This window comes from Falco peregrinus, chromosome 6, assembly GCF_023634155.1.
Source record: "Falco peregrinus isolate bFalPer1 chromosome 6, bFalPer1.pri, whole genome shotgun sequence".
NCBI classification, from domain to species: Eukaryota; Metazoa; Chordata; class Aves; order Falconiformes; family Falconidae; genus Falco; species Falco peregrinus.
The window spans coordinates 41,906,276-41,933,457 of NC_073726.1; the positions used below are offsets into that span (position 1 = coordinate 41,906,276).

The 27,182-nt window shown below is 40.5% G+C and overlaps 1 protein-coding gene across 1 annotated transcript in view; it reads right to left on the bottom strand.

The window, feature by feature from the left end:
• ANO6 (anoctamin 6) overlaps positions 1–27,182 on the bottom strand; it is a 78,984-nt gene that overhangs the window by 29,825 nt on the left and 21,977 nt on the right. Inside the window, exons 2-6 of the mRNA XM_055808972.1 lie at positions 20,256–20,332; positions 11,636–11,764; positions 2,978–3,043; positions 1,067–1,345; positions 597–710 (exon numbers count right to left, since the gene is read on the bottom strand). Of these exons, the coding sequence (XP_055664947.1) occupies positions 597–710; positions 1,067–1,345; positions 2,978–3,043; positions 11,636–11,764; positions 20,256–20,332 (665 nt within the window). The remainder of the gene's footprint in view (positions 1–596; positions 711–1,066; positions 1,346–2,977; positions 3,044–11,635; positions 11,765–20,255; positions 20,333–27,182) is intronic.

The window sequence follows — 27,182 nt, forward strand, 5'->3', positions numbered from 1 at the left end:
AGGTGAAATTCAGCCTGGTTAAGCTTCTGCTTGCATGACACTGGCATCACCGGTGAGGCGTTGGTCTGGTTGGACAGAGCCTTCCTGCAGAAACCCGAGTTTCCCTGCATGTATGTTGCAATGTTTGGAAACTGTGGGAATGTTTCTCACTGTGTGAGACTGTCATGCATCCTAAGATGAGATTTGTAGTCTACATCTTTATTAATAATGCTGATATTTGATAGGAAATTTCATGATGAAAACCTGAATGCTAGAAAAAGGGGCAAAGTTACAATTGATTTAGAACTGATGATACAGTGCGTCATGGGAACTATCGCTCAGGCCAGGCACTTTGCTGAACTACGCCTCCCAAAGAATATAAGTTTAATGCCTCCTAAATGGAAGATATTGTTTTTCAGTTATGGAGCTATATTTTTAACCAACAGTGCTTTGGAAGAAAAACCCTTTAGCTGAAGTGTCCTGTTCTACTATGTGGATATAATAACCAGTCAAGGAGTAAGGCACTCAATAGTGCTTGTATCTTTAGGTACAAACCCCACAGACATAGTTCAGAGCCCTATTTCCAAATACGTTTTAGTTACAAGCACTGGACTTACGTCATGGAGGGGAAATGCTGCTTTGTAGATTCCAGTGTCCAGTAGTCTGTTAATGCCAAACTTTTTCACCTTGTTTTTGGTTGCATATTCAACACGGGACAGGATAAAATGAACCTGAAATTCATAAAAATTTGTTGTGCCTCTTGCAAATCTGAAAGTAATCATACACAGCCATACCTGTCTCAGTATATAATCAAGTTAGGAGGGGGTAAGCAATGCAGACAAAAGTAATTGCACAGGGTATATGAAATATTCGAATTCCTCCTCTAAATTTAGGTGGAACAGAAATGAGACATATGCAAGGAATGTTTTCCTTCTGGATTGTCCAGGCTGTTTCATAAATGACACGGGACTACTGCATTCTGAATATTTCTAATTTTTCAGGATACTTTCATGAAGATAATTGCACTGATGGGATTAAAAGAATCTTTTTTTAAAGATTAAATGCTAGAGATACTCCATGAACTTACAATTCGGCTTCTGGTTGCAGGATTGAAAAATGTGTCTTTGTCTTGAATATAAAAGTTGGACAAACGTTCCTTTTGAAAAGGGGCAGTGAAAAACTCCTGCTCAGGTTTGATGATATTTTCATCCACTCTGAAGAGTCGACTAAACCAGTTGAAAGCTGAGTTTCGGGTCTTCAGGTCATTGGGTTGCAGAGGCAATTTGATGTGCATAACCTCGGCATACGTGCATAGCACTTCCCAAGGTGCATGCACTTTCACAAAAATGAGTTTTTGATCCAAAACCTGAAATGAAAGAATATTAAAAATATCTGTGTAAGAAAATGAAAGAAAAGGACTTTTCATAACACTTCTTAAACTATCCAGAATTTTTTTTCTCTTTACAGGTCACAAATGACCTACTCAAACTCGCATTCATTGTCCATCTTAGCAAAAATATCATTAGCTTCTGTAAAAGCACTGACATGAGGTGGAAACACTCTGGTATATAAAGGTATATAAAAAAGACACCTAAATCTTCCCTTAACGCTTAGTGTTTACACCTCTGCAAGGTATTTTACAAAGCAATTTAAGTTTAACAACGCTTCCCCCGTATGGGTTCATTAGCAGTGTTTGTACCTGTAGCCTGGCAGGGAAGCTGTGGCTTTGGAGCTGTCAGTGGCTCCCCAGCAGCTCAAGTACAACCCCAGGGTGATGTGACTTGATGGAAGCAGGTTAGGCACCCACGGGTGCTCCTGGGAAACATGAATTCCCAACTTCATTGGGAGAATGGGGAGAGGGGAAGGGAAATCAGCTGAGACTGCTATGAAAGACAGCACGGGGCGCATTTGCTCCCAGTTACATGCCCAAACCAGCACCTGTATGCAGTGGGAACCCTGACAGCCACTCTCCTCTCCTGTATACACACCACCTGTAGACTTTCTATTGATGCCCTGCATTAGTGAGCCTCAGCCACATGAAATGACATTATGCAGTGTGTTGGCTCAGGAACATCAGTCAGATGACCTAGCCTGGGGAAATCCAGTTTCAAAGGTTTTTCTGTCATGATCGTGGAAGAACTATTGAAAACTGCAACATGTAAGCAAGCAAGGGGGCCATGTCAGACTTCCAGCAAGCGGTTTGCTTTCTTACGAATGTGAAGAGCCAGACTGCATCCCTGCATGTGCAGCAGGAGCTCTCACTGAAGAAATCAAGTAAATACCATGATGCCGTGGATTCTGAGTCTAATCTGGGAGGAAGGGGCAAAGTGACCTTTTCTGGAGCTCAGTATAGATTACCAAACAGCAAATACAGACTGAAAGTGATTGTCCTGGACGGAGAGACCCGGACGGATGGCTGCAGCCCTGCAGGACAGGAAGGAAAGGGGCTCTGAGGGGCTCTAACCCTCCCTGCAAGAGACAGGAGCTCTGGCAGCTGGTGTGCATTACAACAGCAATCTTGAACTGCCTGCAGGTGACATCACGGCCCAAAATATACAAAGCATGAGAGTTACAACCACTTGCATAGTGCCAAGCCTTGCGAGGAGCAGGGTCATGTACTGGAGCCCTGTGCTGCTCTTCTGGCAGGGGTGCTCGGCCCTGGGCACCCACTGGCTTCCCACGCATCCTACACAGCCAGAGTAGGGGAATAACCTCTCCTCATAGTATAGCCAGTAATATTTATCTCACAAGTGCTGAGCAAACATGACCCATTCAGTCTCCCAGCTTCCCATCATTCATTTTGCAGAGGAAGGAACAGACACAAAATTTAAAAGATTTTGCATCAGACCACAGAGACGCTAGAGACAGAAAAAAAGGTGGGCCTTTTTCTCCTGAGAGGAGAGAAATGTTACAGTAAATTCATATATATTCAGTTTCCTTATTCCCACAGGAGCAGCTTAGCTCTCAGACACAGCTGTTCACAGAGAAGAGCACTCACCGATCTCGTTGCTTCAAGTTGCAAGCCGTTGCTTATCAGGTTTGATTCATATATTTGTCTCTTCCTCTGTTAAAAGGTATTGAACACTGTAAAACACCTGTTCCAAATTTCACAAATATGTATGCATAGAAGAATGGAATTGCCTCCCCAAATGAAAAATTGTTGAGTTGTTATCTCTATAGTCTACGTAACAGCTAATGTGGCGATAGGTAGTCTCACCTGCTTATCCTGACCAGGTTTCTTTTGTCTAATATGCAACACTGCTCTCAAATGCAGTTGTGGGGAACTCACCCTCTCATTTTCTGGTACATTACAGAGGTAAAAATGTGCCCCACAGTTTGAATTTTGAGAGCAATTACCCCCAGTCTTCTTCACCTTTAGTCACTACGTGAACTACTGACGGCAGCCTCCCTCACCCCATTAATCTGCCCTTTTGAAAGTCTTCATCTCAAGGGCTTTCCATTCCACTTTCCTTCCAACAATCTGTAACTTTATTCTTCTTTCACACTAATCATGAGTTCACACAGTGGCTCAGACTGCAGTAGCCCTCTACATTTTAGCCCATGGATAAGCATCCCCAAAGGAAGAAGCTGAGAGCTGTAGCACTTGCAGAGTCAGTGGTGCTATTCTAGGAGCATTCAATGTCCCCGGAAGGACATCACAAGTTTTCCTTGGTAAACATGAAATTCATGGATCATTTTAATTTCACTTCACAGTTACTAGCACTTGGCAGGTAGTGAGTTACAAAAAATATGAAATGTCTTTGCAATCTTGAATTTGCTTCTCCACACACATGACCTCCCCGCAAAAAACACACAGAGACAAGCAGCCTGTCTCCCCTCAATATGCAAAATATACAACTCCATAAAGGATTTATAAGAAATTTTGAAACTTAACGTGAAGTAATCAAATTTAAAAGCTATTTGCATCAACTGGATAGTTCCCCAATGAGCTATTTGTTCATGTAAGTCAAGGGTAGCCAGCTCTCCCTGGCCTACGGAATGCATGTACCCTGTGCTTAAAGGGTCCTACACCTACCACTACAGCAACCTAAAAGAATGGTCCAACAGTTTCTGTCGCCTGGTTCTCTACATCCAGACTAACCCCCTTAAGATATGTGCTTAAGATCCAGACCTGTTGCTACTGTGAAGGACCAGAGTTAATGAATGACCCTCTAGATAAAGTCTTAGGAATTTTGATAGGTACATGGAAACTGGTCTTCAGGACTAGACACGACTCACTCGCTTGAGGGAGCAAAAGCCAGATGCTTCAGCAAAAAGGGCAAAAATCTTCAGGAGTTCCATGAACAGGTCAGTTGTATCTCCATGTAAGTTTCATCCAGTTCTTTAATGTTTAAAGACTGTTGTAAGTCCCCAAAGAATAAAAAACTATTTTTTCAAAACTCCAGCAAGTCTTGGAATTAATAATAATAATAAAACTGTATAATAATATAAACAGCCGACTCCATTTATACTTTGTTAGTTCTCAGCTGCAGCACCTGCATGTGGCAACAGTTACAATGGACTAATTTCATATTTTGTTAAAAGGTGGGGGTTTTATCCCTTTCAGGTTTTCTGCCTCTTTATTCTACTGAGTATCACCTTATTCTTGGGTTAGGGACAGGAAGATCTAAATCTTGCCATCTGTTTTCTTCTTTCATCAATACTTACCACATTTCTCGTTATTCCTCTCTTTTCTCAGGGTAAAACCACAATTCCAAACTCTGATAGCATTCTTCATGGAGGTATTTTTCCATGTCCCATTAATCCACTTGTTTACTGGTGACAGTATAATGCTCTTTATATTTTTTTCGTTGTGTATAGAACATTGTACATCTATATGTAATATGCACATCTATAATATATTGTATGTATCTAATGCTTTCTATTGTCTAGTATTTTGATGGTAGCTGAACCTTGAAGAGGACACAGTATTTCTGTTTCCTGTGACATCCAAGCATCTTCCTTGTACTAACAGCACTTAGAATCCCAAATGAGAATGAGTTTTTTCCTTGCAGTAACATATTTCCTTGTATTTTTCAATGTTTCACACATAATAGTGCTCTTTATTCTCCTTCAAAGCTAAAGGTTCACAGTCATCCTGGCTTCTAAGGAAACTACATAATGATCTCCTTTCCAATTTTTATTATGTCATAACTTTTTCCCCTTACCAGATCATTAATATATGTAGTACACAACACAGGAGTTGTTACTTAACTATTAGCTCTTCTGCCATTTCATCTTACCTCTCTGCTTCTTCCATACTCACATGGTTCTTTGTAAAGTGAATAACACTCAATCATGAAAATATTTCAACCTGAGTTCTGCTTTGTTTCAGCAAACAGAAAAGACAGGGGGCAAAATACCCTTTCATTTCTTCCTAAATAGCACAAAGATGGATGTGGGGCAATTCTCATTTGTAGAGGTCTAATACTTTTTTTTTTAATCTTACCATTCAGATTGCTTTAATAATTTATTATGGCAAGGAGTTCCCCAAATTAATTTTGCCCTCCATATCTTAGAGGAATGTTGACAACATTAAGGTTTCTAATAATGCATTAATGCAGGTAGTGAGAAACAAAGCCCCTGGGAGACTTTGCTAATTAGGGGCTTTGCTATTTTATATAAATGATTGAATTATGCGTATGATGATCTATGGAGGAGCTAGACTTTTACCCAGAGGAGTCTATAGTGGTTTTGCATTGACTGGGGAATACCGCATAAAGACATGATAGCATATTATGTTGGAAGGTGGAGACTGTCCAAAGTTTATTTTAGTATCTGCTATTTTGCTAAGCTACCTGCAAGGCTAAGTTGTAATAATAATGTAATCATGATCTAAAGCTGACACAGATTTTGATGACTGAATGGCTAGCCAACAGACTAACACCCTATGGGATGCATAATCATATACAATCTTAAGAAAGTGAAAGCATAGTGTAAGTAAATGCCAAGTATTACAGGCATGCAGAAGGATTAGCTCTTGGGAGCTGCTTTTCCACCATAATGCTTTCAATGTCTGGTGATTGTCTTGCCAAGCTGAGGAGACTAAAAGATTGTGGGTCTGGAAATTGGTAGCAGACCACTAGCAGTTTTTTCCCCTGTGTTTTGTAAATGGTAGGGAGCACTTGCTTCGATTACGGTGACAGAAGAACACCAACTCCTATTGTTGTTCAGTTTCTTTTGTGCAAAGAGAAAAGTTCCCCAAAACAATATCTGTGTGGCTTCAGGGGAAAAATCCTAACAAGGAAGCAGTGCTTGAATAGCCATCCCTGTCTTACCTGACAGGCAACAGATAAATCACAGTCAGTAAGAAAAAGAGCATGGGGCCCAAAGCCTCCCCCATGGAGATCAGCTAAAGGGAGTGGAGAGGATCGCTGTATCAATACCAGCTGCCAGCTCTCAGTTTCTTTGATGGTATTTGGAAGCCTTCCTGAAAGTCCCAGCTGTCAGCATCAGGAAATTAATTGATTGAGAAGCTCTGCTTCTGTAAGCTTCTTCCCCTTATGTTTGAAGATAATCATAGAAATGTGAAGCAGAATATGCTATAAAGGCTGACACAAAAATAGTAAACCCAAAGAACTCCAAATACATATTTTCTGAGATACCCACTGATTTTAAGCCAGCCTCGTGATTTTCTGAAACTTGATTCATGACCACACAGAACTGGCCATACTGCTGTCTAGCCCTGCTCTCAACAGTGGCTTTTAGTTACCCTGTTTGGAAAGACCCATTTCTGGGCTTATGAATGTATGTTGTAACTTCAGAGTAACTCCCTCTTTCCATTTGTCTTCCCATCCTTCTGTCATCCTTCCTTCCATCCGTCAGGCAAAGAAGTAAAATTTGCATTTGGGGTTGCCTCAGGAGCCGAGGTTTTATTTCAGTGAGTTCCTGCTTCAAAACCAATCCAGCCAGCAGAGACCAGGGCAGGTGTGGCTGCTCTCCTCCCAGTGCCAAAGGTCCCTTTCATTCTTACTGTCAGACTTCCCGGTTAGGTTGGCTGAGCCCACCACAGGCATGTTGAGCCTCATCCTCTACTGCCTCAAATCTCTGCACAAAATGGCATGGAGGTACCTTTCTTTCTGTAAACCCAAGCATTGTTCTCTCACCACAAGAATGACACAGGCTAAATAGTGGAAGAAATACAATTACTTTTTGAAAAGTTATCAAAGCTTTTTTTGTCGTTGTTTGTTTATTTAAACTAAACAAGACTAGAGGCAGGGACTACTCATTGTTTGCTTACAAAGTAACCGTGCTGACATTCTCTGTAACACTGTACTTAAAAAAAAAAGAAAAAGTGTGCAATACTCTCTGTGAATTATAGTTTTCATTTAAATTAAAAAAAAAAGTATCTGTGTATTTCTGTGAGGCACAGGTTACTTCATGGCTGGAAATGAAGATTTTTCCCGCATTCCTACTTCAATTACTGACAGTCTTTCTGTTTATTTTTGTTGGGGGGAAGCAGATGATTAGAATGACATTCTGCATCCATTCATTTTGAATTCACCGTTCTGGAGCTGACCCTTTAACTTTTGACAATGAGCTCCTTGAGGACCCCAACAGATAAAACTGGCATTTTGGAGCATTCCTGGAAAGACTGGTGATATTTAATTTCTATTCTGATGGTAACTTATCCTGACAAACAGGGTACATAAACTGTAGATTTAAAAAACATGCTTTGTGCAGGAATTTCAGTTGCTTGCAAGGTACAGTTTCTGAAATCTGCTCCTGACAGTTTGATTTTTGCTAGTGCTTCCAAAATTAATTGTATACCAACTTAATAAGGTTTGGAGTTGGAACCGAGTTGCAAATATGAACCTTATCTGCTAACTTTTGGATCTGTAAATTATGTTAGAAACTTCCATGAGGATGCCATTTCATTAGTTTGACTTTGCTTTCTTTAAACTAGATTTCAGAAACAAGTGAAAATGAGAGAAGCACAGCACCACTGAGCATCTCCAAGAGCTTCAGAATCCCGTATTTTTGTTCCTTCTACCCAGATCATCCCCATGTTTTTAGTTATTTCCTTATGTCCTCTGAGATTTTTTCCCACGAATATGGCTAATTAGCATAAATCAATGCTGGGCCATTTTCTCAGTTACACTCATACAATTATTTCGAAAAAGGGTGGAAAGCTATTCAAATCAAATATAACAATGGTCCCAGGACCCAACTTCTCTTGCTGCAGAAGAATAGATGGATCTGTGCCCCATTTCTCTCAATCCAGTAAATTGGATACCTAGGCAGAGGTCTGATTTTCAAGTCCTTCTGACTAAACTCAATAAGCATTTCGGGACTCTCCACTCTCAGTATCATACAAAACCACACAGTGCAGCACCCAAAACCTTGCACTTCAGAAATATAGATCTATAGATGTCCACTAAAAATTTAAATTCTGCCCTGACTTCCACATCATGGAATCAGGTGTGGTGCAGAGTGTGTCAGACAGAATTTGCCCCAGCGACTACACTCGTGGTCCCTACATGTCACAGACCTGTAATGTTGCACATGGCCAGTGGAGACCGTGCTGCTGACCCCAGTGAGGTGAGGATTTCACCCTATGAGAACAGACTTCACTGGATCTGCTATTCTTTAATAAGGTGGGGTTTTCAAATCTGTGAAAAATAAAGCTCTGGATAATAGCTCTATAAAACTGTCAGGGGAGTCAAAGAATAAGTAGCATGAGTAAGGAACCTATTCAGGCTTAAAGCACCTTGAATTACACAAGATACTGATTATAAAATTTGACATTTTCAGTTCATCATTGATCAGAGACAGACATGACGTATGCAATATTTAAAGCTGATAGTAAATGTCAATACTCCTCATTTTGGTTGTATTTCAGCACAAGGGTAGAAGTCATTTGCCCCAGGAAAAAATACAACCAAATAAACAACAGTGTCAGTAAAGACAAGCTATCAAGCAGGTTTTAAGCCAACACTGTATAAAACCTGTATATATCTTGGGCAGCATCATCCCCACACCATTCTGGGAACTGTAGCAGGCCAAAATGTTAATTTCCTCCCTGGAATTCCAAGGATGCAAATCTTCCCTTTCCATCTCAGACATAAGGTATATGCGTTTTGTTTCTTCTTTTAAAATACTCTGTTCATATTTATTTCTTTTGTTACTTCTCAGTTTCTCTCAGTCCTAGTATGAGTGTGAGGTAGGTCTCAAGGCAGTGTCCTGCATCCCACTCAGGAGGAGGCGCAGGAAGAAAAATGTTATAGTGTTGCCAAGTCTGTGCAGTATTTGCTTAGGGAATGAAGATCTGCAGCGCACACAGCCTCCTCCTCTTGCATAGCAAGTGATGTCAAGTGAGACTAAGGACCTCTCTGTATTTGAGCTGATTAAAGTGTTTGTGTGCTTGGAGCTGACCTGTACCTGTCCCATCCTAAGAAGTCAGAAAGCTTATGCCTATTCACATTTTAAAAGACCATTCCTCCAACAGATAAAGGAAATGCATTTCTAAACTGATGACAACCTGTATGTGAGGCATTAGAGAGCCAGCCAGTCTTTCTCAGTTGTATCGCAGGAATCTGGTTATGACCAGATGACTCATTTCAGCTTACATGACAGACTCATTGAACAAAACCCTCTCCTCACTCCCTCTTCTCTTTCCTCCACCTTTAGGTGCCCTCTGGCACTTTACCTTGTGTGCAGTGTTTTGTCTGTTTCGCGGACAGCTTTGGATTTTTTTCATTAGTTTTCCAGCTCAGTGTCTGTCTGTTCTTGTGCTTGGAAGTCCTCTGTAACTGCCATTTCATCCTTGTCTCTTTCTATGCTTTCTGCTGCCCTTTCAGCACTGTACCCATGCCCAGTACCAAAATTGTTGCCTGTGCCTTCCACGGTACCCCTATGATTTCAGATTCTCCCTGTACATGGAAATCCTGGCTCTGGAAACTGCTGTCACCCCTGTTTTCAGCTTCCCTCTGACACATCCACATCACCCCAATCACGTGTCTCAGTCCCCTGGCCATATTTGTGTCCACACAGTCTTTGGTGGCCACCCTGCTGCCAGGCCGCGCAGCCGGCTCTTGTTCAGCTTGCTGTCCACCAAGACCACGAGGGCCTCTTCCACAGAGCTGCTCTCCAGCCACGCAGTCTTCACCTTATCTGATCATTACCCTAATGTACTCGTGTTCTCACATCTGTTGCATGTAGGTAGACTGCTTCCTCTTCCTCAGTGTGCCACTGAACCAGTGTGGCTGCAGATCTTTGTAGGGCTGAGACCTTTGAAAGTAAACTTTTTTTTGCATGCACTAGCACATTACACACAATCTCCTGGTCTAATTATTCATGGTTTTGTTCAAGCTAATGTCCTAACATTAATGCTGCACTAAAAATACTATTCCACTGCTCACATTTAATTTCCTGTTTGGAAAAGAAACTGATTATATTTTTTAAGTACATTTGGGCAATGGCCAAATATTACAAACATAAATGTAAAATGCTAATTGATAAAAACAATTGTTTCCAAAGGGGCAGCTTTTTGTTTCTAATTACTTCTTTCAATTAATTTTTATTGCTGATCCTGTGATCATGTGTAATATAACATCCACCCACGGCAGGACTCCCTCAGACCCTGCTAACGACATTCCTTATGGCCACCCTGTTAATGCCAACGACAACACTGTGTAATGAATATCAACCGACTTAGCTACAGGCCTTTTTACTCCTACTCTTTCCTAACTGCAAATCAGTATTTGTGTATAAGCTGCTTTCAGTGATATCTTTGTCCTTGCCCGTCTCTACCACATGCTGCTGCTGGAACATGGGGAGCTGCTAAATCCGAGGAAGAAGTGGGTGAGTGGGAGAGTGCAGACGCTGAGGGGACTGCGGTCCCGTGGATGGGTATTTCTCAGGCAGTTCACAACTAAAATAGCTCAGTCGCATGGCTGAGCTTGTTTCTGTGAATGTAGACCACTGACAGAACTATTGAAATAATGGAAACATCATAGTTACAAATAATCTGTGATTGTTGTTCGCAGGTGCTAAGGAGCATCAAGCAGTCACTGGCCTGAGTCAGAAATTGTTTGCAAGGTCCCTAGGAAGGGCCAAGCTGTTGAACTGTGAAGGGAAGGAGTGGTACAGGGAGAATTTCTGGTGGCAAAATGCTGTACAATTATTTCCCATAAATGACTTACGTACTTGAATGTTACGTACATTGGGCAGAATGTCAGCAGCTATGTTTGTAACTGTGATCTGGAGCACCTGGTCAGCTGCCTCCTAGTATGGGTTCCTCTGAACACCCTGATTTTAATACCAAAGTCCACTAGGGGCCTTATTCAATCACTGTAGGTACAGAAAACTGCTCCAAGTCTGCAGATCTTGGTGTGCAATTCTAACTGGGAACCTGACCCCAGCATTTTTCTGCTCACATCTCCTGAAGGGTTCCCTCCCAAGAGGATGCTCTGAGGTGACTGAGCACACCGACAGACAGAGTGTGCCACGCTCTGCCCATTTACACAGCAATCTGCTGGCTTGAGCTCACCCCTGCCTGTTTTCTGCTCAGTTTGATGGGCTTCAGCCTCCCAGCTCCCAAGAGTGCTGTGAGGACAGGGCAATGCAATTGCCGTTCTGGGTGAGGGCACTGTCCTTTCTGCCCACTGCTCTAACACTCAACAAATTATTCGGATTTATATGCAAAATAACTTACCTTTTGCTTTTTACGATCACTCCTCTTATGAGTAATTTTTTTACTTTCATCTTCATACACCAAAACAAAGTCAATTCTTCGTTGCCCATCACTGAAGAACAAGGAGTCAGGCTTATCATCAAAATCCACCTGGAAGGCAGGTAGCACAGGTTAATATGAAGACTTTTACTTGCCAGTTCCTTACTTGCTTCCTGTTATACAGTATTTCAGTGAACAGAGAACTTCAACATATATCAGACTCATATAACAAGAAGCTAAAAAGGACAACAAAAGTAGCATGGAGTAGAACAGAAGAAAAAAATACATCCAGAGGAGTTTGGCAGTTCTCTGCATAACATAAAATCAACAGAACTTTGACCTAATTTCGTTCTTTAAAAATGGTGTGTTAGCTTTTGGCAGTGGGAGGAGCACTGGGATGCAGCACCATTACCAAATAATGCATCTGTCAAATAATTTGTATGCCATCACAGATACACTGTTAGTTTGTCTACAAGACATGTTGTTGCCTGATGGAAGTCTCAGAATTAGTGCATTCCCATCTGTGCCCTTACCTACCAGAAGTTTAAGCATCTCTGTAATCAGTAAAAAAAAAAAAAAAAGAAAAAAAAAAAGAGCAGTTTTATGTATGCTAATACCCAAACCCATCATTGCCCAAAGAACAAACAACATGGCCAGGCTGGAGATGAGCTCTCAAAATGGACACATTCTATGTGGATTTATTTCTCTTTTTATTTGCAATATCTCAGCAAGGAAAAAACATTATTGTATGCCTCACATCCATCATGTTATAATAGATGCCAAAATCAAAAGGATTAATATATCCATAAGCCATTATCTAGTCCCTGGAGGAAAGTAGGATAGATTGTCATATCCACTAATAACATCTTAATGTGTTGTTTCATGTGTGAAATGATACAGACATTGATGACAGGGGAACCTGAATGCTCAAGTAATGATTTTGTAGTTTCTTAGAGTACTCTGAGGGCACTGTCACATGTAACTAACCCCCCTTTCAGGCAATATATAGCTGTAATGTTATCAGAATCATCATGTTATGCAATGAGCACCAAACTCTCAGGTACTTGGCCAAATCCATCCCTGGTGTTAACGAGGGCAGTGCCACTGAAGTTTATAGGTATCAAATGTTTGAAATGGGACTCAGCATTGCATTAGTGATGGTAAGACCTCCAAAGCTGGCATGACTCCCGTACTGACTGCAGAGGAGCCTTGGCTTCCAGATGGCTGGGCATGCAGGGTGGCCTAAGGCCAGGCAAAATGATCCACAATAATCTCTTGAACATGCTGTGCCTCTGGGGACATGGAAAAGATTCTCAGATGTCCTACTCCTGGAATTTCCCTGTCAGTGCAGGCCAAACTTCATGAGGGATGCCAGATCCATTTTTGTGAGCTCTGGGATGTCTGGTCCACAGAAAGACACATGGAAATGTGGTTATGGTGTCAGAAACCCCTTAAGTACAGACTGAAATGGCTGTTCTTCAACTGCGATAAAACTGGGAAGAATGACAGTCTACAGTGAGGAGCATCCCTGTTCCAGGGAGCATACAGTGTTTTAGGAACTACATGTGTCAGTGTTTCCAAAACAAAATTTCCCAGGAGTTTCACTCTAAACCTCTCCCTGTAGGCTATTTTTCTACTGTTTATTGGCTGAGTCAAAACAGGCAACCAAGATGTGTCTCCCCATAATTATGACACAATTTCCATCTTTTAAATAAACACAGGGGAGTTTAAACTCACTGTTTTTTATGTTGTATGTACAAAGGCTAGGACCTGCTGCAAAGAGGTCCTGTTAACTCAGTTGCTTCAAACAGTGTGAGCAGATTCTTGGTTAGAACAGTTTTCTCTGAATCCCACCGGTGACTAGAGATTTGTGACAAACCTGACATCAAGCAGCTGCTGACATACACACATGCATATATATATATATATATATATATATATATATATATATATATATGCTGACATACAGCCAGTATACACACATATTGCACACCACTTCCACAACCTGTCCTAGGATTCAGAAACTACCTAGGCAGTCACCAAATCAACATACAACTCCATACAGTGCGAATAAAGTTTTAGGGAAAAAAAAAACCCGCTCCAAACTTTCAGATGGCATCACCAAGCCACAGTGACACTGAGTATCTCTATCACCCAAAGCAAGTCACAGATGTGAATTTCTAAATTCTTGAAAGTTAGCGTTGGCAAAGTCCCATCAAGCAATTTGACTTGACCCTGACAAATTTTCCTCTTGTGGAGGACTACCCATGGGTATCAAATGCAGCCCCTGCTGCAACCATTTCCAGTCTCCTTTAAACAACAATCATGATGACTTCACGTTGACTAGATTCCCACTGGGAGGAAAGCATTGGCAACAGCCAACAGCCCCTGTTGGGAGGCAGCCTGAGAGGTGCTGGGGCAGCAGCAGAAGAGGGGGCGTGGGGAGCTGAGCCCAGCCTTGCACAGAGCACTGTCCTGCAGCCCCTGCTCTTCCCTGGGCTGAAATTGCTCTGTGTCACAATGCTGGAGACACAGAGCCCAAACCTTGTGATAATGAGTAACAAGGGCAACTGTGGCCACTGCATAAAGCAGAAGGTTTTTTAATTGGGCTTCTTTGTCTTTTGAATCTTAGAAAAAGCATTATAGTAACTTCTGTTTAACAAGACAGAGTTTAGTTGTGAAATTCAAGCACTCCAAAGTGTACAAGTAGTAATAGCTCTGAGGGTTTTCTTGCTACAGCTTTCAGCTCTTTTTCCTGTATGACCTGTCCACAGGATAGAGAAGAAATGGCAGACAGCAAACATCAGATCAAGTTTTGATCTAACAAGTTTTGATCATAATTTGTGATTGCATAACTTTACTGTCTAAATAATTTTCCTTTAAATGTAGTCTTCTTTAAGCTTATAAAACCAGTATGGTGCAGTGATGCTTAGCTTAACTGGATTGTCACTAACCAGACCTGTTAATCAGTATTCTGACTCATGAATTTACTTGCATACTTGACACATACATGTTACCATATACATACACCTTCCTCTCTCTCTATATATATATATATATATCAAACTATGCATGTATATTTAATGGAATATAGGGGATAGAGTAATCATTATTGGACTGCATGAATCCAGATACACAGAAGTTTATACTTACAAAGCTAACTTCTTAAACGTAATCTCTACTGCTTTTAAACACAAGGGTATTGTTCAACTGACCTATACATAGATGCTTTATACATCAATAAAATAATAAAGAATTGACTCATTAAGCCTGAATACTTAAGAGATCAAGATTAAGACCCACACAAATCAATCGTAATGTAACATTAAATGTTGCTCAATTAAAAGTAAGACATAAAATACAAAAGGGAATGTAATAGTCAGGGTTCTGATGGCCACATTAACTTAGATGTGTGATGTATCTTGTAATCCCTACTGGATAGTTTGTAATGAAAAATCATATATTATTCAACATAATTACCAGGGGACAAACAGGACTGGAAGCCAAAAAGATGTGCTGTACTCTGAAGTTAATAATTCCTTTGAGACAATATTTGTTTTTTAAAAAATATGTAATATTATTTGACAGTATTATAAATGTTATTATCATACAAATGCACACAAGCTTGTGTGCATAGAAACATAAGTTAATGGGGCTGAAATTCCAATATGTAATTTTTCTTAAGTATTAGCAGCAAATTAGAACCCAAAATAATGAACAGGCCCATTGATACTTCTTTGTTTTGGAAGAAACAAACACAGGGTCTATTTACCGCGCTAATTTTCTTAGCCTCAGGATAATCACATTTTAAGTACTGATGGAGACAATCAGTTGTGTACTCTAATGTTATAATAACACCCTAGTGGACAGCAGGTTAATATTGATTAACATCATTAATAACTAAAAACAATAATACATTTAGCTGTAAAATACTAATTATATTTAGCACATACACCGCAGTGCTTCTGAACTCTCCAGGTGCTGTACAATCAACCACTTGCCTACCTCTGAGAGACAGGGAGCCATTAGCTACTTTATTAACAGAAAGAATCCGAGGGAGAGGAGGGCCTGGCTGTGGATAGCTTTTTGGAACACTTAGGTTACACCTATGTGGGTTAGCCACATTCATGTAGGTGTACCTCTGCGTTTCAGTTCAGAGCAGGGTCAGACCAGGTGAACACCGGTGGTTCTTTGCTCCAAGGAAGAGACTGGAGGTAACAAAAAGCCCAGAAACATGTACAATGCAGACACCACCTCCTCAGCACCAGATGCCTTATTCTACAGACCCACTGCTTGGGGCCTCACTACCCGTGGATGTACAAGCAGCAGGTGGGATCCTGCTGGAACAGGGAAGTTCTGCACTGATGTAATCACACTGAAGGTCTCCGGGCAGCCCTGAGCAGCCCTCTGTCATGCACACTCCCTTGCTTACACCCCCTCTCTTCATCCTCCCTGACACTGGCCCCCTGCGGCAACCTCGGCAAAGAAATATGGAGCTTTCTGTGCTCTTTGCTAACCCAGCACAAGCAGTCGTTGGTAAGCAGCATCTGCTCTCCCAGCCCCCAGGACGGAGTGGCACTTGGAGAAGGGACAGGTGGGACAAGGAGACAGGCTTGCCCCTCCACACTGGGCTGTAAATACTGAAGTAACTCAAGCGACCACACCATGGAACCAACCTCTTGGAACTCAGCCCCTTGTTTCAAAGTTCCTCAGCAGGGAGACTATCATGTGCTCCTCCACACGTATAACCAGGCTTGCCGGTATCTAAGGGGAGTTGCCGTGTCTTACTCTTGAGACCATTCCTGTAGTCATGGCTACATGTGATGCCTGCAGCTGAAGATGAAAGGAGTCTGTGCTAGTGGAAAACTCCCATCAGCAACAGCGATGCTCCATGCCAGGGAAGTGAAAACGGTGGCGTTACAAAGAAACCCGTCTTCACTTTTCCAGGCTTCTCTGGGCATTATAGTGTTAAACATTCAGTGGGGGTAATGGTGGGAAGGGCAGCACGGAGAGAAGCATGAAGAAAAATATGTGCACAGGAATTGCAGTTATTTATTGTTTACTACACACTGAACAAGCACAGTATTGTAAGCCGATTTTTTTTAAATAACAAGAGATTCTGCAGGAATGACTTATCTAACTGTAAGGATAAAAGGAGTGCTTTATTTTGTCTGCATAAGCCTTTGGTGTGACTGTCGATAGCACCAAATGAAATCATTACTGGAGGGATAAACTACTTGTCTGCAATCTCACATAATTTTCAGATACGCTTCAAAACAGCTTCCTGCAGCACACCAGGGAATAAATCAGTACTGGGAAACAGGAGAGCAGAGTGGAGCCTGTATTACATCACCTCTGCTGACAGGCACCTGTAAAAAATCCTCCCACCAGGGCACGGTGACTGTCTTGCAGGTTACACTTCTGTTGTGGGGTTTACGTAGGTGAAAATTTCAGAGTGCCTGTTTAGGGGCAGAGTTATTTCTCTCTACAGGTCTCGGGGAACTTCAAATCAAGTAAATAAAAAGGAAACAAATTATATTAACAGAGTATCATGAAAGATAATTATTTGTAAAATGCTTTGAGATCATCTAAAGAAAATGTCACAGAAATATAAAGTTCTTACTATCACAGCTATATAACAAGATCTTTCATTACTTCATGTTCTGAGTGACCAATACAGACACCTTTCTGACCTTAAGACCAGCACAAGCATTTACTTCTGGAAGATATAAGATATATATACAATACATGACATAACTTCCGTAAGGTAGATCTTTATTTGCATATCACATACTAACGTTAGTCTGTCTCTATAGGGCCATAAAACCCTTGTGCCTCTTGTGACTCATATTTACTAATAACAACAGATGACTGTTTTAGTTCTGTTTTTAGCAACAATGAGATTATTAGCAAGCACTTAATCAGAAGATTTTTTCATACCCTCAACATGCAAAGAAAATTTTCCATGTAACAAAGTGAACTGAGACAAAAGACAAAGCAGAAAAATACAGGGCATCGTTACAGTCATACATTTCTGTCAGCAGAACGTGGTTGGTGACTGGCCAGGCATCGGGATGCCTTGTCCCCTGAGCTAAGTTTGGACCAGACACCCACTTGACTTCCTGTCTGAGCGTCAGGTCGCTGCTGGCTGCAGGAAGAATTCCAGCACTCCTGATCAGAGACAGGCCAAACAGCCCTAATTTTAAAGAAAGGTGAGGACAGTATTCTGCTGAAAACCTGCTTTTCAGCACCTCCCATCTTTCTTGGGATGTAAGAGCTGGGGAATTCACTTTCCTGGATTTCCCTAAAGCTTTCTTGCTGTAGAAATAGTATTTGAGGGGCAGTACATAATGGACAATTTGAAGAAGTTATCCTCCCCTCTGCATATGCTGACTCTCAAAAAAAAAAATCTTCCTGTTACATCCAAATTCAAACTATCTACCCACAAAGTAAGTAAGACTGCACAATGAAACATCTGGGAGCTGGAAAAAGCTCAAATTAATGCTGTCTATGCAGTTTAGCCTTCCTTATACATATTGTTTATGATCCATGACTTAATTGACAGCCACATGCCATACTTCTACCCTCCTTGTAGTAGTTATGGAATACTCCTTTTTCTCTTCCTAATTCAGGGTCTTTTTTTGTTACATCTCATCTAAATAGCCTGAATGCTTAAAACAGGGATTTTGTTCTGGTTGTTCCTGTGGCATTCTCCTCATAGAATCTCAATGTTCTGTAAATTTTGAGAAATTTAATTTTATAAGATCCCCCAGAAGAGAAAGTAACAGTATAATCCTCATTTTAGCAGCGACCACATAAGGCCTCTGGAGATCAATACCAAAGACTGTTTCCTAAATCTGGAATTCCAGCTTGAGACGCCAGGACAGTGACATCTTTCCAGAGAGCTCAGCAATTCCCTCTTCAAAAAGCAATCCACTCAGTTTCAGGTCCGTATGTGACTATTTTGAACTAATGCAAACAGGGCCACAGATTTTCCCCTTTGACACTCAAGAAATAAAACAAAAGCTGGATATGACTTTGCAAGTCTTGCACAGAACTCTGTAGCAGAAGCAGGGATAAAATCCAATTATCTAGGACCGAACACAGTTTCTTTAGCTGTAAGAGCCTTTCATTCCTTCCCTGCAACTTCCTGCCACATTTACACCTTGCCGAAGTAGTACAAACAACATCCTCACAGAATTTGGGCTTTTTTGGAGATTAATACCCTACTCATGTGTCAAATGAGGCACAGAGTTCTCACAGCAAACTTAGCATGTGATCCTCTAATTACAGACAGCACCATAAGAAGAACAGGACCATTTTTATTAGCCAATAACTTACTCAGTCTTGGCTACTCCAGGACGACTTGCAAAATCAAATCAAATTTCCAGAATACTTCCAGCTGCAAAGCATGACCTAAGTTTAGACAAGAGACACAGTATTTGCCCTTTGTTCAATCATTTAAGGTCAGTTTTCCACTTCAGTTTCCATTTCTAGCTACAGTTAGCACTCACCCATGTAACAGCCAGGCTCAGCAGATCTCAATTTTATCTTTCTGGCCTGTTCGACCCACTCTAACTGCCCAGTGGCCAACAAGGCAGACCTGACATGGAAGGGGCAGTGCAGAAAAGATGCTGCTAAAACAGAGCAGAAATTACAACTGCTGCTAAACATGAGTAACCAAAAATAAAAATTGATTCTGACAGTCAATTTTTGACAGTAGAAATAAAAATAAATTCTACCAAGACTGTTTGGAGGAGGCTGTTCTAACCACAAGGTATAGGACATTCCAGCTGTTTTGATGCTATTTCATTTCATATAAATACGTAAAAAAATATTTCATTGAACCACAAGGAAAGTCTAAGAAGGATTTTTATAACACGCTAGTCAGGGCACTCAGATGGGAAATAGAAGCTCTTGGTTCCACCTCATGCTCCAAACAATGTTTAAATATTTTTGCAGACACTGAAGCAGCACTAAAGAAAGAACACTCTGCTGCAAAACACTGGGACAGGAGCAGAGGCAGGGAGGCGAGGGTACCCAGCTCCCAGAAGGAAGCTCATTTCCTGGGACTCTGGGTATTTGTTTCCTGCAGCACACCTCCAGGTCTTTTTTCTTCTTGCCACTTCAGTCTCTGATTGGAGCAAGGAATTTCTTGGTATCTCCAAGCTTTCTGTAAAAACGAACCCTGAATTCACAAGTTGGGCAACTAATACCTGTGTATGAATCTATAGGGTAGGTGTGTTTCTATGTAGGGTGTGTTCATAATTAATCTTTGTATACACACACAGAAATACTACACATGCATGTACAAAATTATATATAGAAAGGAAGTGTACATGTGTGTATCAGTTTATAGTGAATATATTTTGGTCCCTTTTAATTGAGTCCAGTGCCTGTGTCAAACTGCACTTTCACATCTGAGTCAATGATTTCAGGTACCTTTAGGGAAACAGATACAGCAACTCTGATTCAGTCATGCTGATGAACTGCATGTGCTGCGAATGCAAAGGAATGCTGACCTTCTGGAACAGCAACAACTGACTGTTGCATATCTATACGAGAAAAGATTACAGGTAGTCATAGTTAAAGAAATACCCACCCATTCAGGAGTATGGAGGTTTTGCTGATCCGGCACAGTTCCGTAAGTGGGAATAATCACCTGGTTCAGTTCCAAGACTAAAAATAAACATAAAAAATCAAAACAATTTAGCAATTTGTGTAGTAGGCAGTTGTTTTTTTTTAAAAAATTATTAATGGTTTGTGAAGAAGCCACTTTATTGCACTTAATATTTCAGAAACAGAGTGTTTGTGTCTCACACTTCAGTTATAACCAGCAGAGAGCAAAACATAAAATTCACCAGGATAAAAAGTTAATGCTAGGAGAGCATCCTGACCAAGCTACGGTGATGCAAAACATCCCTTTGCTAGTATGTGTTATTTAGTGCTTCAGAAACTCTAGCAGTTGTTACGCCTATTTTCAGTGAATAAGGGTACCAGAACTGGCCCCATCTGCACAAATGACCCTAGCTCGTGCTGATTGTACTTGTCAGGCAATAACAAATAACAGCACCAGAGAATTATTCAGAAATCCTGGAATGGCTGTGATACAGGCAGTGATGCTGTAACATTCCCTCTGTAACAGGAATGATTTTCATATAACCTAAAACCACACCTACAAGTTCAATGTGTATTGAAGTCGCAGTTACTCCTCACCCATTTTCCCAATACTTCTTAATAACCAACAACCTGCAAACTGAATTGGTTTCTTGAAATACACCATAAAATAAAAATGATATCATTATCAAGCACACTGGGAAAACTGGCCACCAGATCAAGCATTGGATAACACACAAATTCATCCTAATGAGGCTGCTGGAAATAAGTTACAGAAGCTCTACAATCACTGCAAGGCATTGGTTTTACTTTCTTAACAAATATTTTGGGGTTTTAAGAATAAGTCAGATATCCTAAGGCTGAAGATAACATCAAGCAGCTGAAGGGAGAACGCTGCTTTCTGCCTATGCATGGCAGGCAGATGGACTCCATGTGTTATTTTTAGACCCTTAAAATAGAGAGGTGTCTTAGCCAAGTCTGCCCTACGCTGAGGAAAGGGTTGTGGATGTTAATGGTAGCTAAATGCCAGTGTTTTCTGGAAAGGATAGCTTCAATTTATCAAAAAATACTGTAATACTATAAGAAAACCCCCAAACCCTAAAATAATCTAATCTATAGTACTCTTAGGATAGCTAAACACTCATTAGACACAATGCCAGGACAAACATAACTGATATGCCTGGTTTTGGTTGGTTTTGGTTTTGCTTTCGTTTGGTTTTTATTTTTTTGCTTAATTTCATTGGTATGTGGCCAAATTCTCAAGAATTTTTAAGAACAATTTTTTTCACTGATGATGCTAATTTATACCAGCTGAAGATAAATCAAAACACTTAGAAACAGAGCACAACAAGAATGGTCTTTCCAAATCAACAGAATTCTCTCATGGCCTCTAAGCAGCTGAATTCTCTGGTTTAAATACTCTTTTCATAGAGTTTGGTAGGCACTTTGTTCCAGATGTTGAGCTGTCAGTTTCCACATCTCTGCTGTGGTGATAGTGTATACTCTAGGGAAGAGCCAAAAGCCAGTCCATTCATTTTTCCATCAACATTGCTTCAGAAACATTTGAGTCCTAACCCAAAAGTTGGCCCAGTTGAATAACCAAAGTCTGTGAACTCTCAAGAACATTAACATCTTTAGAAATGTTTCCCAGAATTTAAAAAAATGAGCAGGAAAATATGGACTACTGCAGCACACAAATGTCACATGGTCAGACCATAATATGAGGACTCAAAAACATGAGCATATCTCAGGAGCTACTGCAAGATCTCTGTATATGTGCATCATCATATTTTAATGGATCCATCTCAGACTAGTGAGACAAGGGTAAATATATATTCCTGATGTCAGTGTGATGGGCATTCCTTAGGGCATTCTTTATTCTCTGCCCGCACACAAATACATTCAGATACAAAGTGCTTCTGAAAACCCACAGAAGAGGAAATATTTCTGCCTACATGTAATGGGCAGAGTGGAGGAGAAATACAAGCATCTTGCATCAAAATACAGATATCTGCTCTGAAGCCTGGTGTGCCATTACACCAAACAAGCAGATGTGGACATAGACATGAAGACTTCTGCCAGCCACTGAACAAGAATTACGAGCCACAGTAATGAGAATCATGAATTAAAATGACCTTTCTGCTAAGTCTCATGATGTGTCACTCATCAGTGCTGCCTAGGAAGAAATCTTTCCAGCCAGAACTGAAGAGAAGGGGGAGACATGGCATTCACACCAGGAAGAATAACTCGAGTTCTCCGTATCCTGATGGATCTGAGGCTGGCCAGCAGTATCCTCTGAAGAAATTTATATATGAGTATAATTTGCTTCTATCTCAGTGTCTGTGGTCAGTATATCTTCCCCATGATATCTATGGTGTGTCACGCATACTTTATTGTTTTAACAATATGTACCGTCTTAACAAATTTTTACTTGAAATACTGCTTAGTACCTGGACCATTGATCCAATGAAAGGACTCATGGAAAAGCGCCACACTTATTTCTTATAGGACATCATCCCAGAACTTCTCTCAAGTTAAATATAGATTTATGTTTGTGTGAAGCCATAAATACAAAATCTTCACACTACCTGAATGTGTACTTCAATAAGATTCGTTCTGGCAGTGGTTTGCAAGGACAGCTGTGCTGATCTGTGCAGTTTTTAGCTGGAAGAGACCATTCCAGTCTCTCAGAAAGACAAGAATGGTACCTGCAAACACTCAGCTTTAGTAGAAAAAGCTGCACCCACACAAAGTGCTGCACCCCCAGGATCACTTCCTTTATTTCTCTCACCTCCCCTCCAGCATTATGGTAAGGTTAGTTTTAAATATGGAGGACAAGGAAGAAAATTGCAGCACAGAAGTTTGGAGCTGGACATTAGGAAACACTTTCTAACCGGTAAAACAGTAGAAGAAACTTCCAGGGAAGGCAGATGAGGTCTTCAATAGCAGAGATTCTTCAGCACTGGTTAATTAAATGTCCTGGAACAATTTAGGCCAAGTTGCACCTGGCATGAACCTTAGGAAGATGGCCTAGATGAGCTTCTGAGGTCCTTTCCAGACCCAGTTTCCTCTGAGTGTAAGCCTGGTCATAGTGTTCTCATAGTTAAGTCCAAAAAAGACCATTGTGCTGAGATTTTATATTAAAATAATAGTTCTGCTTACCTATTTCTTCTTCAGAAGCATTATCACTCTTGTTAATGCTTGGGTCAGAGCACATCAAGTGTAGATGCTTATGTTCTACCACCCAGCCAAGTAAAGCAAAGAAGGTGCAAGGGAACAAAAGAATCTACTGGATTCGTGCCAGCACGCTCTGATTTTAATTGACTGATACATTAAGTTCTATCTTCAAGCAATCCTGGCAACACATGCTTTTGTCAAAACATTTTACCTAATTTCTTGGAATTGTAATCATAATTTTGAGTTCCTGCTCAGTGATACCAGTTGGTCTTTGATCTAGTCCTTACAAAAGATGCTGTTGTAAAAATTGTAAGCACTGAATCTGTGCGTGCTACTTTACAAGAACACCTCAGTTGTCTCTGAACTGCCAGTATATCAGTGGTATTTCCAGATGGCCGGAGACTGTTCTGCAATCCAGGACACTGAACTGCGCTGTCAACATTTCACACCTTACCTCAGATATGCCTATACACAAATACTAAGAAATCTATGTTTATCCCATGCTGCTGCTTTACAACCTGTGTACATCCCATGCTTTGGGCCAGGCCATGGAAAATGAATCCTGCTGTTGATTCTACCAGTCGTTTATTTTATGACCTTTCTGTATGGCTTTGCTTTCTCACAGGTTGGTCAGCATTTCTGACTGGATTGAATAAAGACCCTAAAATTCCTTGAGGGTCAACATAAAAGGCTGTCTTTTCGTTAGTTAATTGATGTTGACAGTGAATGACTTTGTAAGTCCATGATTTTCCCATTGAATTTTAAAGGCTTTCATGAACATTACTACTAGCAATCTCTGTCTATTGCTATGGCAGAGGTGAGATGCTATGGCACACTGATAGGCATGGAAGCTGCTCTCCCTTTGGAATAAATATAATTAAACCTTTCTTTGGAGTCTGAATTAATAGAAGCTTCCCAAAGCACAGGCAGCAGTTTTGAGACTGTAAATTAAAGAGCACTGAGAATGGACAAAAAGCAGTACCCAGAAGTGAAAAGAAACATGCTGTCCAAAAAACCATTAATGACAAGAAAACCACAAAGATATTGGATAAGATGATGTTTGAAAAGACCACTGGGCTTCACTCTATAAGCAAGGACATTGCCAAACTTGCCTGAAGTTGCCAAACTTTCCGTGCCAAAGCAATTCTTGGCTATTATTGATTTCATCTAATGGAAATAATCAAAGGTGAAAAAGGTCAGCAGCACTCTTTAAGCCTGTGTATCACCTACATAAGCCAAATTAATAAGCACAGAATTATTCTGAGAAGTCAAAAAGGTTTTACACCACCAAACTTATGGTATCTGGTACTTCACTTCCCTCAACAAACCTGTGAGACATTGCAAAGGACAAGATCTCAACCCTGGCACTCAACGTGGCACCTCATGAGTAATCCTGAATGTAAAGCCAGGAAGCTATGTCTGCAATCCCCAGGCATTGCTGCTTTGCTGTAGACTTTTACTTTTTTTTGCATGTTACCTTTTACTTCTCTCAGAGTATTTTGTAAGAGTACTGACTGTCTGCCACAGAAGTTTTAAAAAATCCCAAATCCTGTTGTTATAGTGGGAAAAATAAATTAATATAATATTGTGCTCTTCTAAGTACAAAACTTACGGGTCCAAGAATATCTGCTCAGGCCCTCAGTGGGATTCGGCTGCTGCACAGAGTACCTCCTCCATAAGCAGGGACATTTATGGTTACAGAAAACGAGCTGTTGCAAAGCTAGACCGCAGAGCTGGGGCATATCAACTTATCTGCATTACCTGGCTGCACGCACAGGCTGTCCCTCAGGAAATGCAGGTGGAAGGCATGGGAGGAAAGAGTAGCAGGCATTTACCAAAGGAGAACACTGAATAGGTGGCGTGCTTCAAACCCACACTCTAGCTTAGCTCACAGAACTGCCCGCACGTAGCCGTGCCTTAGACAACAACAGTCACTGCACACAGAAATGTAAAAACAGAAGTACATAATTAGACACACTTAGGTTTTTTAGACCTCAGATAGATTGCAAGGAAAATTAATACAATAACAAAATACCTAACTGACTGGAAAACACCAGGAAATATTTATATGCAATTGTTATCTAAAGAGACACATTTCCTAAAATATTTGTTTGACAGCCTCGTCACTGCATTAGAACAGAAAAAATAGTCATTAGTAATGTCTGTCTGTTCTAATGAAAATCAGATGAAAAGCACATATCAGGTTTGTCACTGTGAGGCTCAGAGACCTGGCTGGAACCACTTTGTTCCCATCTGCTGGGATAAACAAGAAGATCCAAAGATGGTGGGCTTTGCCCAGATACTGCTTTCTAAGCAGAGCTGATCCTGCTCACACGGCTCCTCAGAAAACAGACCAACATTGTGGTTGTATCTCCCCACCTTGGCAGGCTGCAGTCGTGCTAGCAGAAGATCAGTTTCATGATATCTTCATGCACGGCACCCAAGAGGGAACCAAGCAGAAAGCCCCACCGCACAGGTACTGTCTCAGAAGTCATGAGAAGGCATGAGGTAAAATAATTACAAATTTATGCCGTGTTTTTTTAAATGCCCCAGAAGATGCAAAAGGCAGAGAACTGACAATATGAGGGAGTTTCCCTACTGAGCAAAGATTTTGTTTTTCCAAATCTTAACACTTACCCAGAAAGTGAAGACATTGTTATAAACATGACTTGGAGCTCTGGGGCTATGAACAAAGAAAACTTTGAATATATGCTATTCAGACTAGACAATTGCTTTCCTTCCTGTTAATGTATATCAGATTTTATATATCAATATATTAATTAAATATTAAAATTAAAAGCTTATCAGATCAGAACCTGTCTTAAGGGCTGATCATAGAATAAATTTTTTTTCAGTTCAATGTCAACAATTCAAGCCATATGTAATACTTGATGAAATCTGAAGTGAAGTAAAACCATTGCAAAAAAAGTCGAATTTTCCTGGAAACAAAAACTGTTGGACTGCTATACTGCCTTTTGACAGCCATAATCTCTTGCTGGTGCAGAATATTTCTTTATTGTAGTTCATTTCATATGTTCAGTTCTTTGTATAGGAATACTCTCAGAGTTAAGAACCTAGGAGTTGAAAAAGCAAGAATATGTATTTTCCTTTGTAAATACATAAATCAAAGAAAGAAAGATACAATGAGATCCATAGCTCCAAACCAAAACTAATCAAGGCCTTGAAGTTCAATGTGCTAGAAGAATTACTTTTAAATGTAAAATATTCTTGATAGCCCTGATCCTTATATATCAAAGCACATATATTTTGTTTAATCACCTAAATAATTTTAATAATTTTAAACAAAAAAACCCCCATCAAATCTCCTTAGCTAGGATGATATGTTAATCTAATTTATTTCACTTTGCAGACTAAATGAATAAACACAAAGAGTTAAGAAAAGAATGTTTTAGGTTATCCTTCCAAAATGTACCTCCGATCTTTTCACCTCACTCCTTGCTAGCTGGAGACATTGTCATCATCGAGACCTTTTTGATGGTTAAAGGTCTGTCTGGTCCAGACTGGCTCTTCTCTGGGATACAGTCTTTTCTCCACTCACATATGAGGGCAGTCACTAAGATCATAAATTATCCATGGTTTCACCTCATTCCACCAAAATATCATTGGCTTGCATTTAGTAGCATTCATTCTTTCAAGTTCAGTTATTGATTGGAATGTGCTTAAATTTTTATTTAATATCTATAGGCCTTATTTGAAGAATACATGCTATGAAACC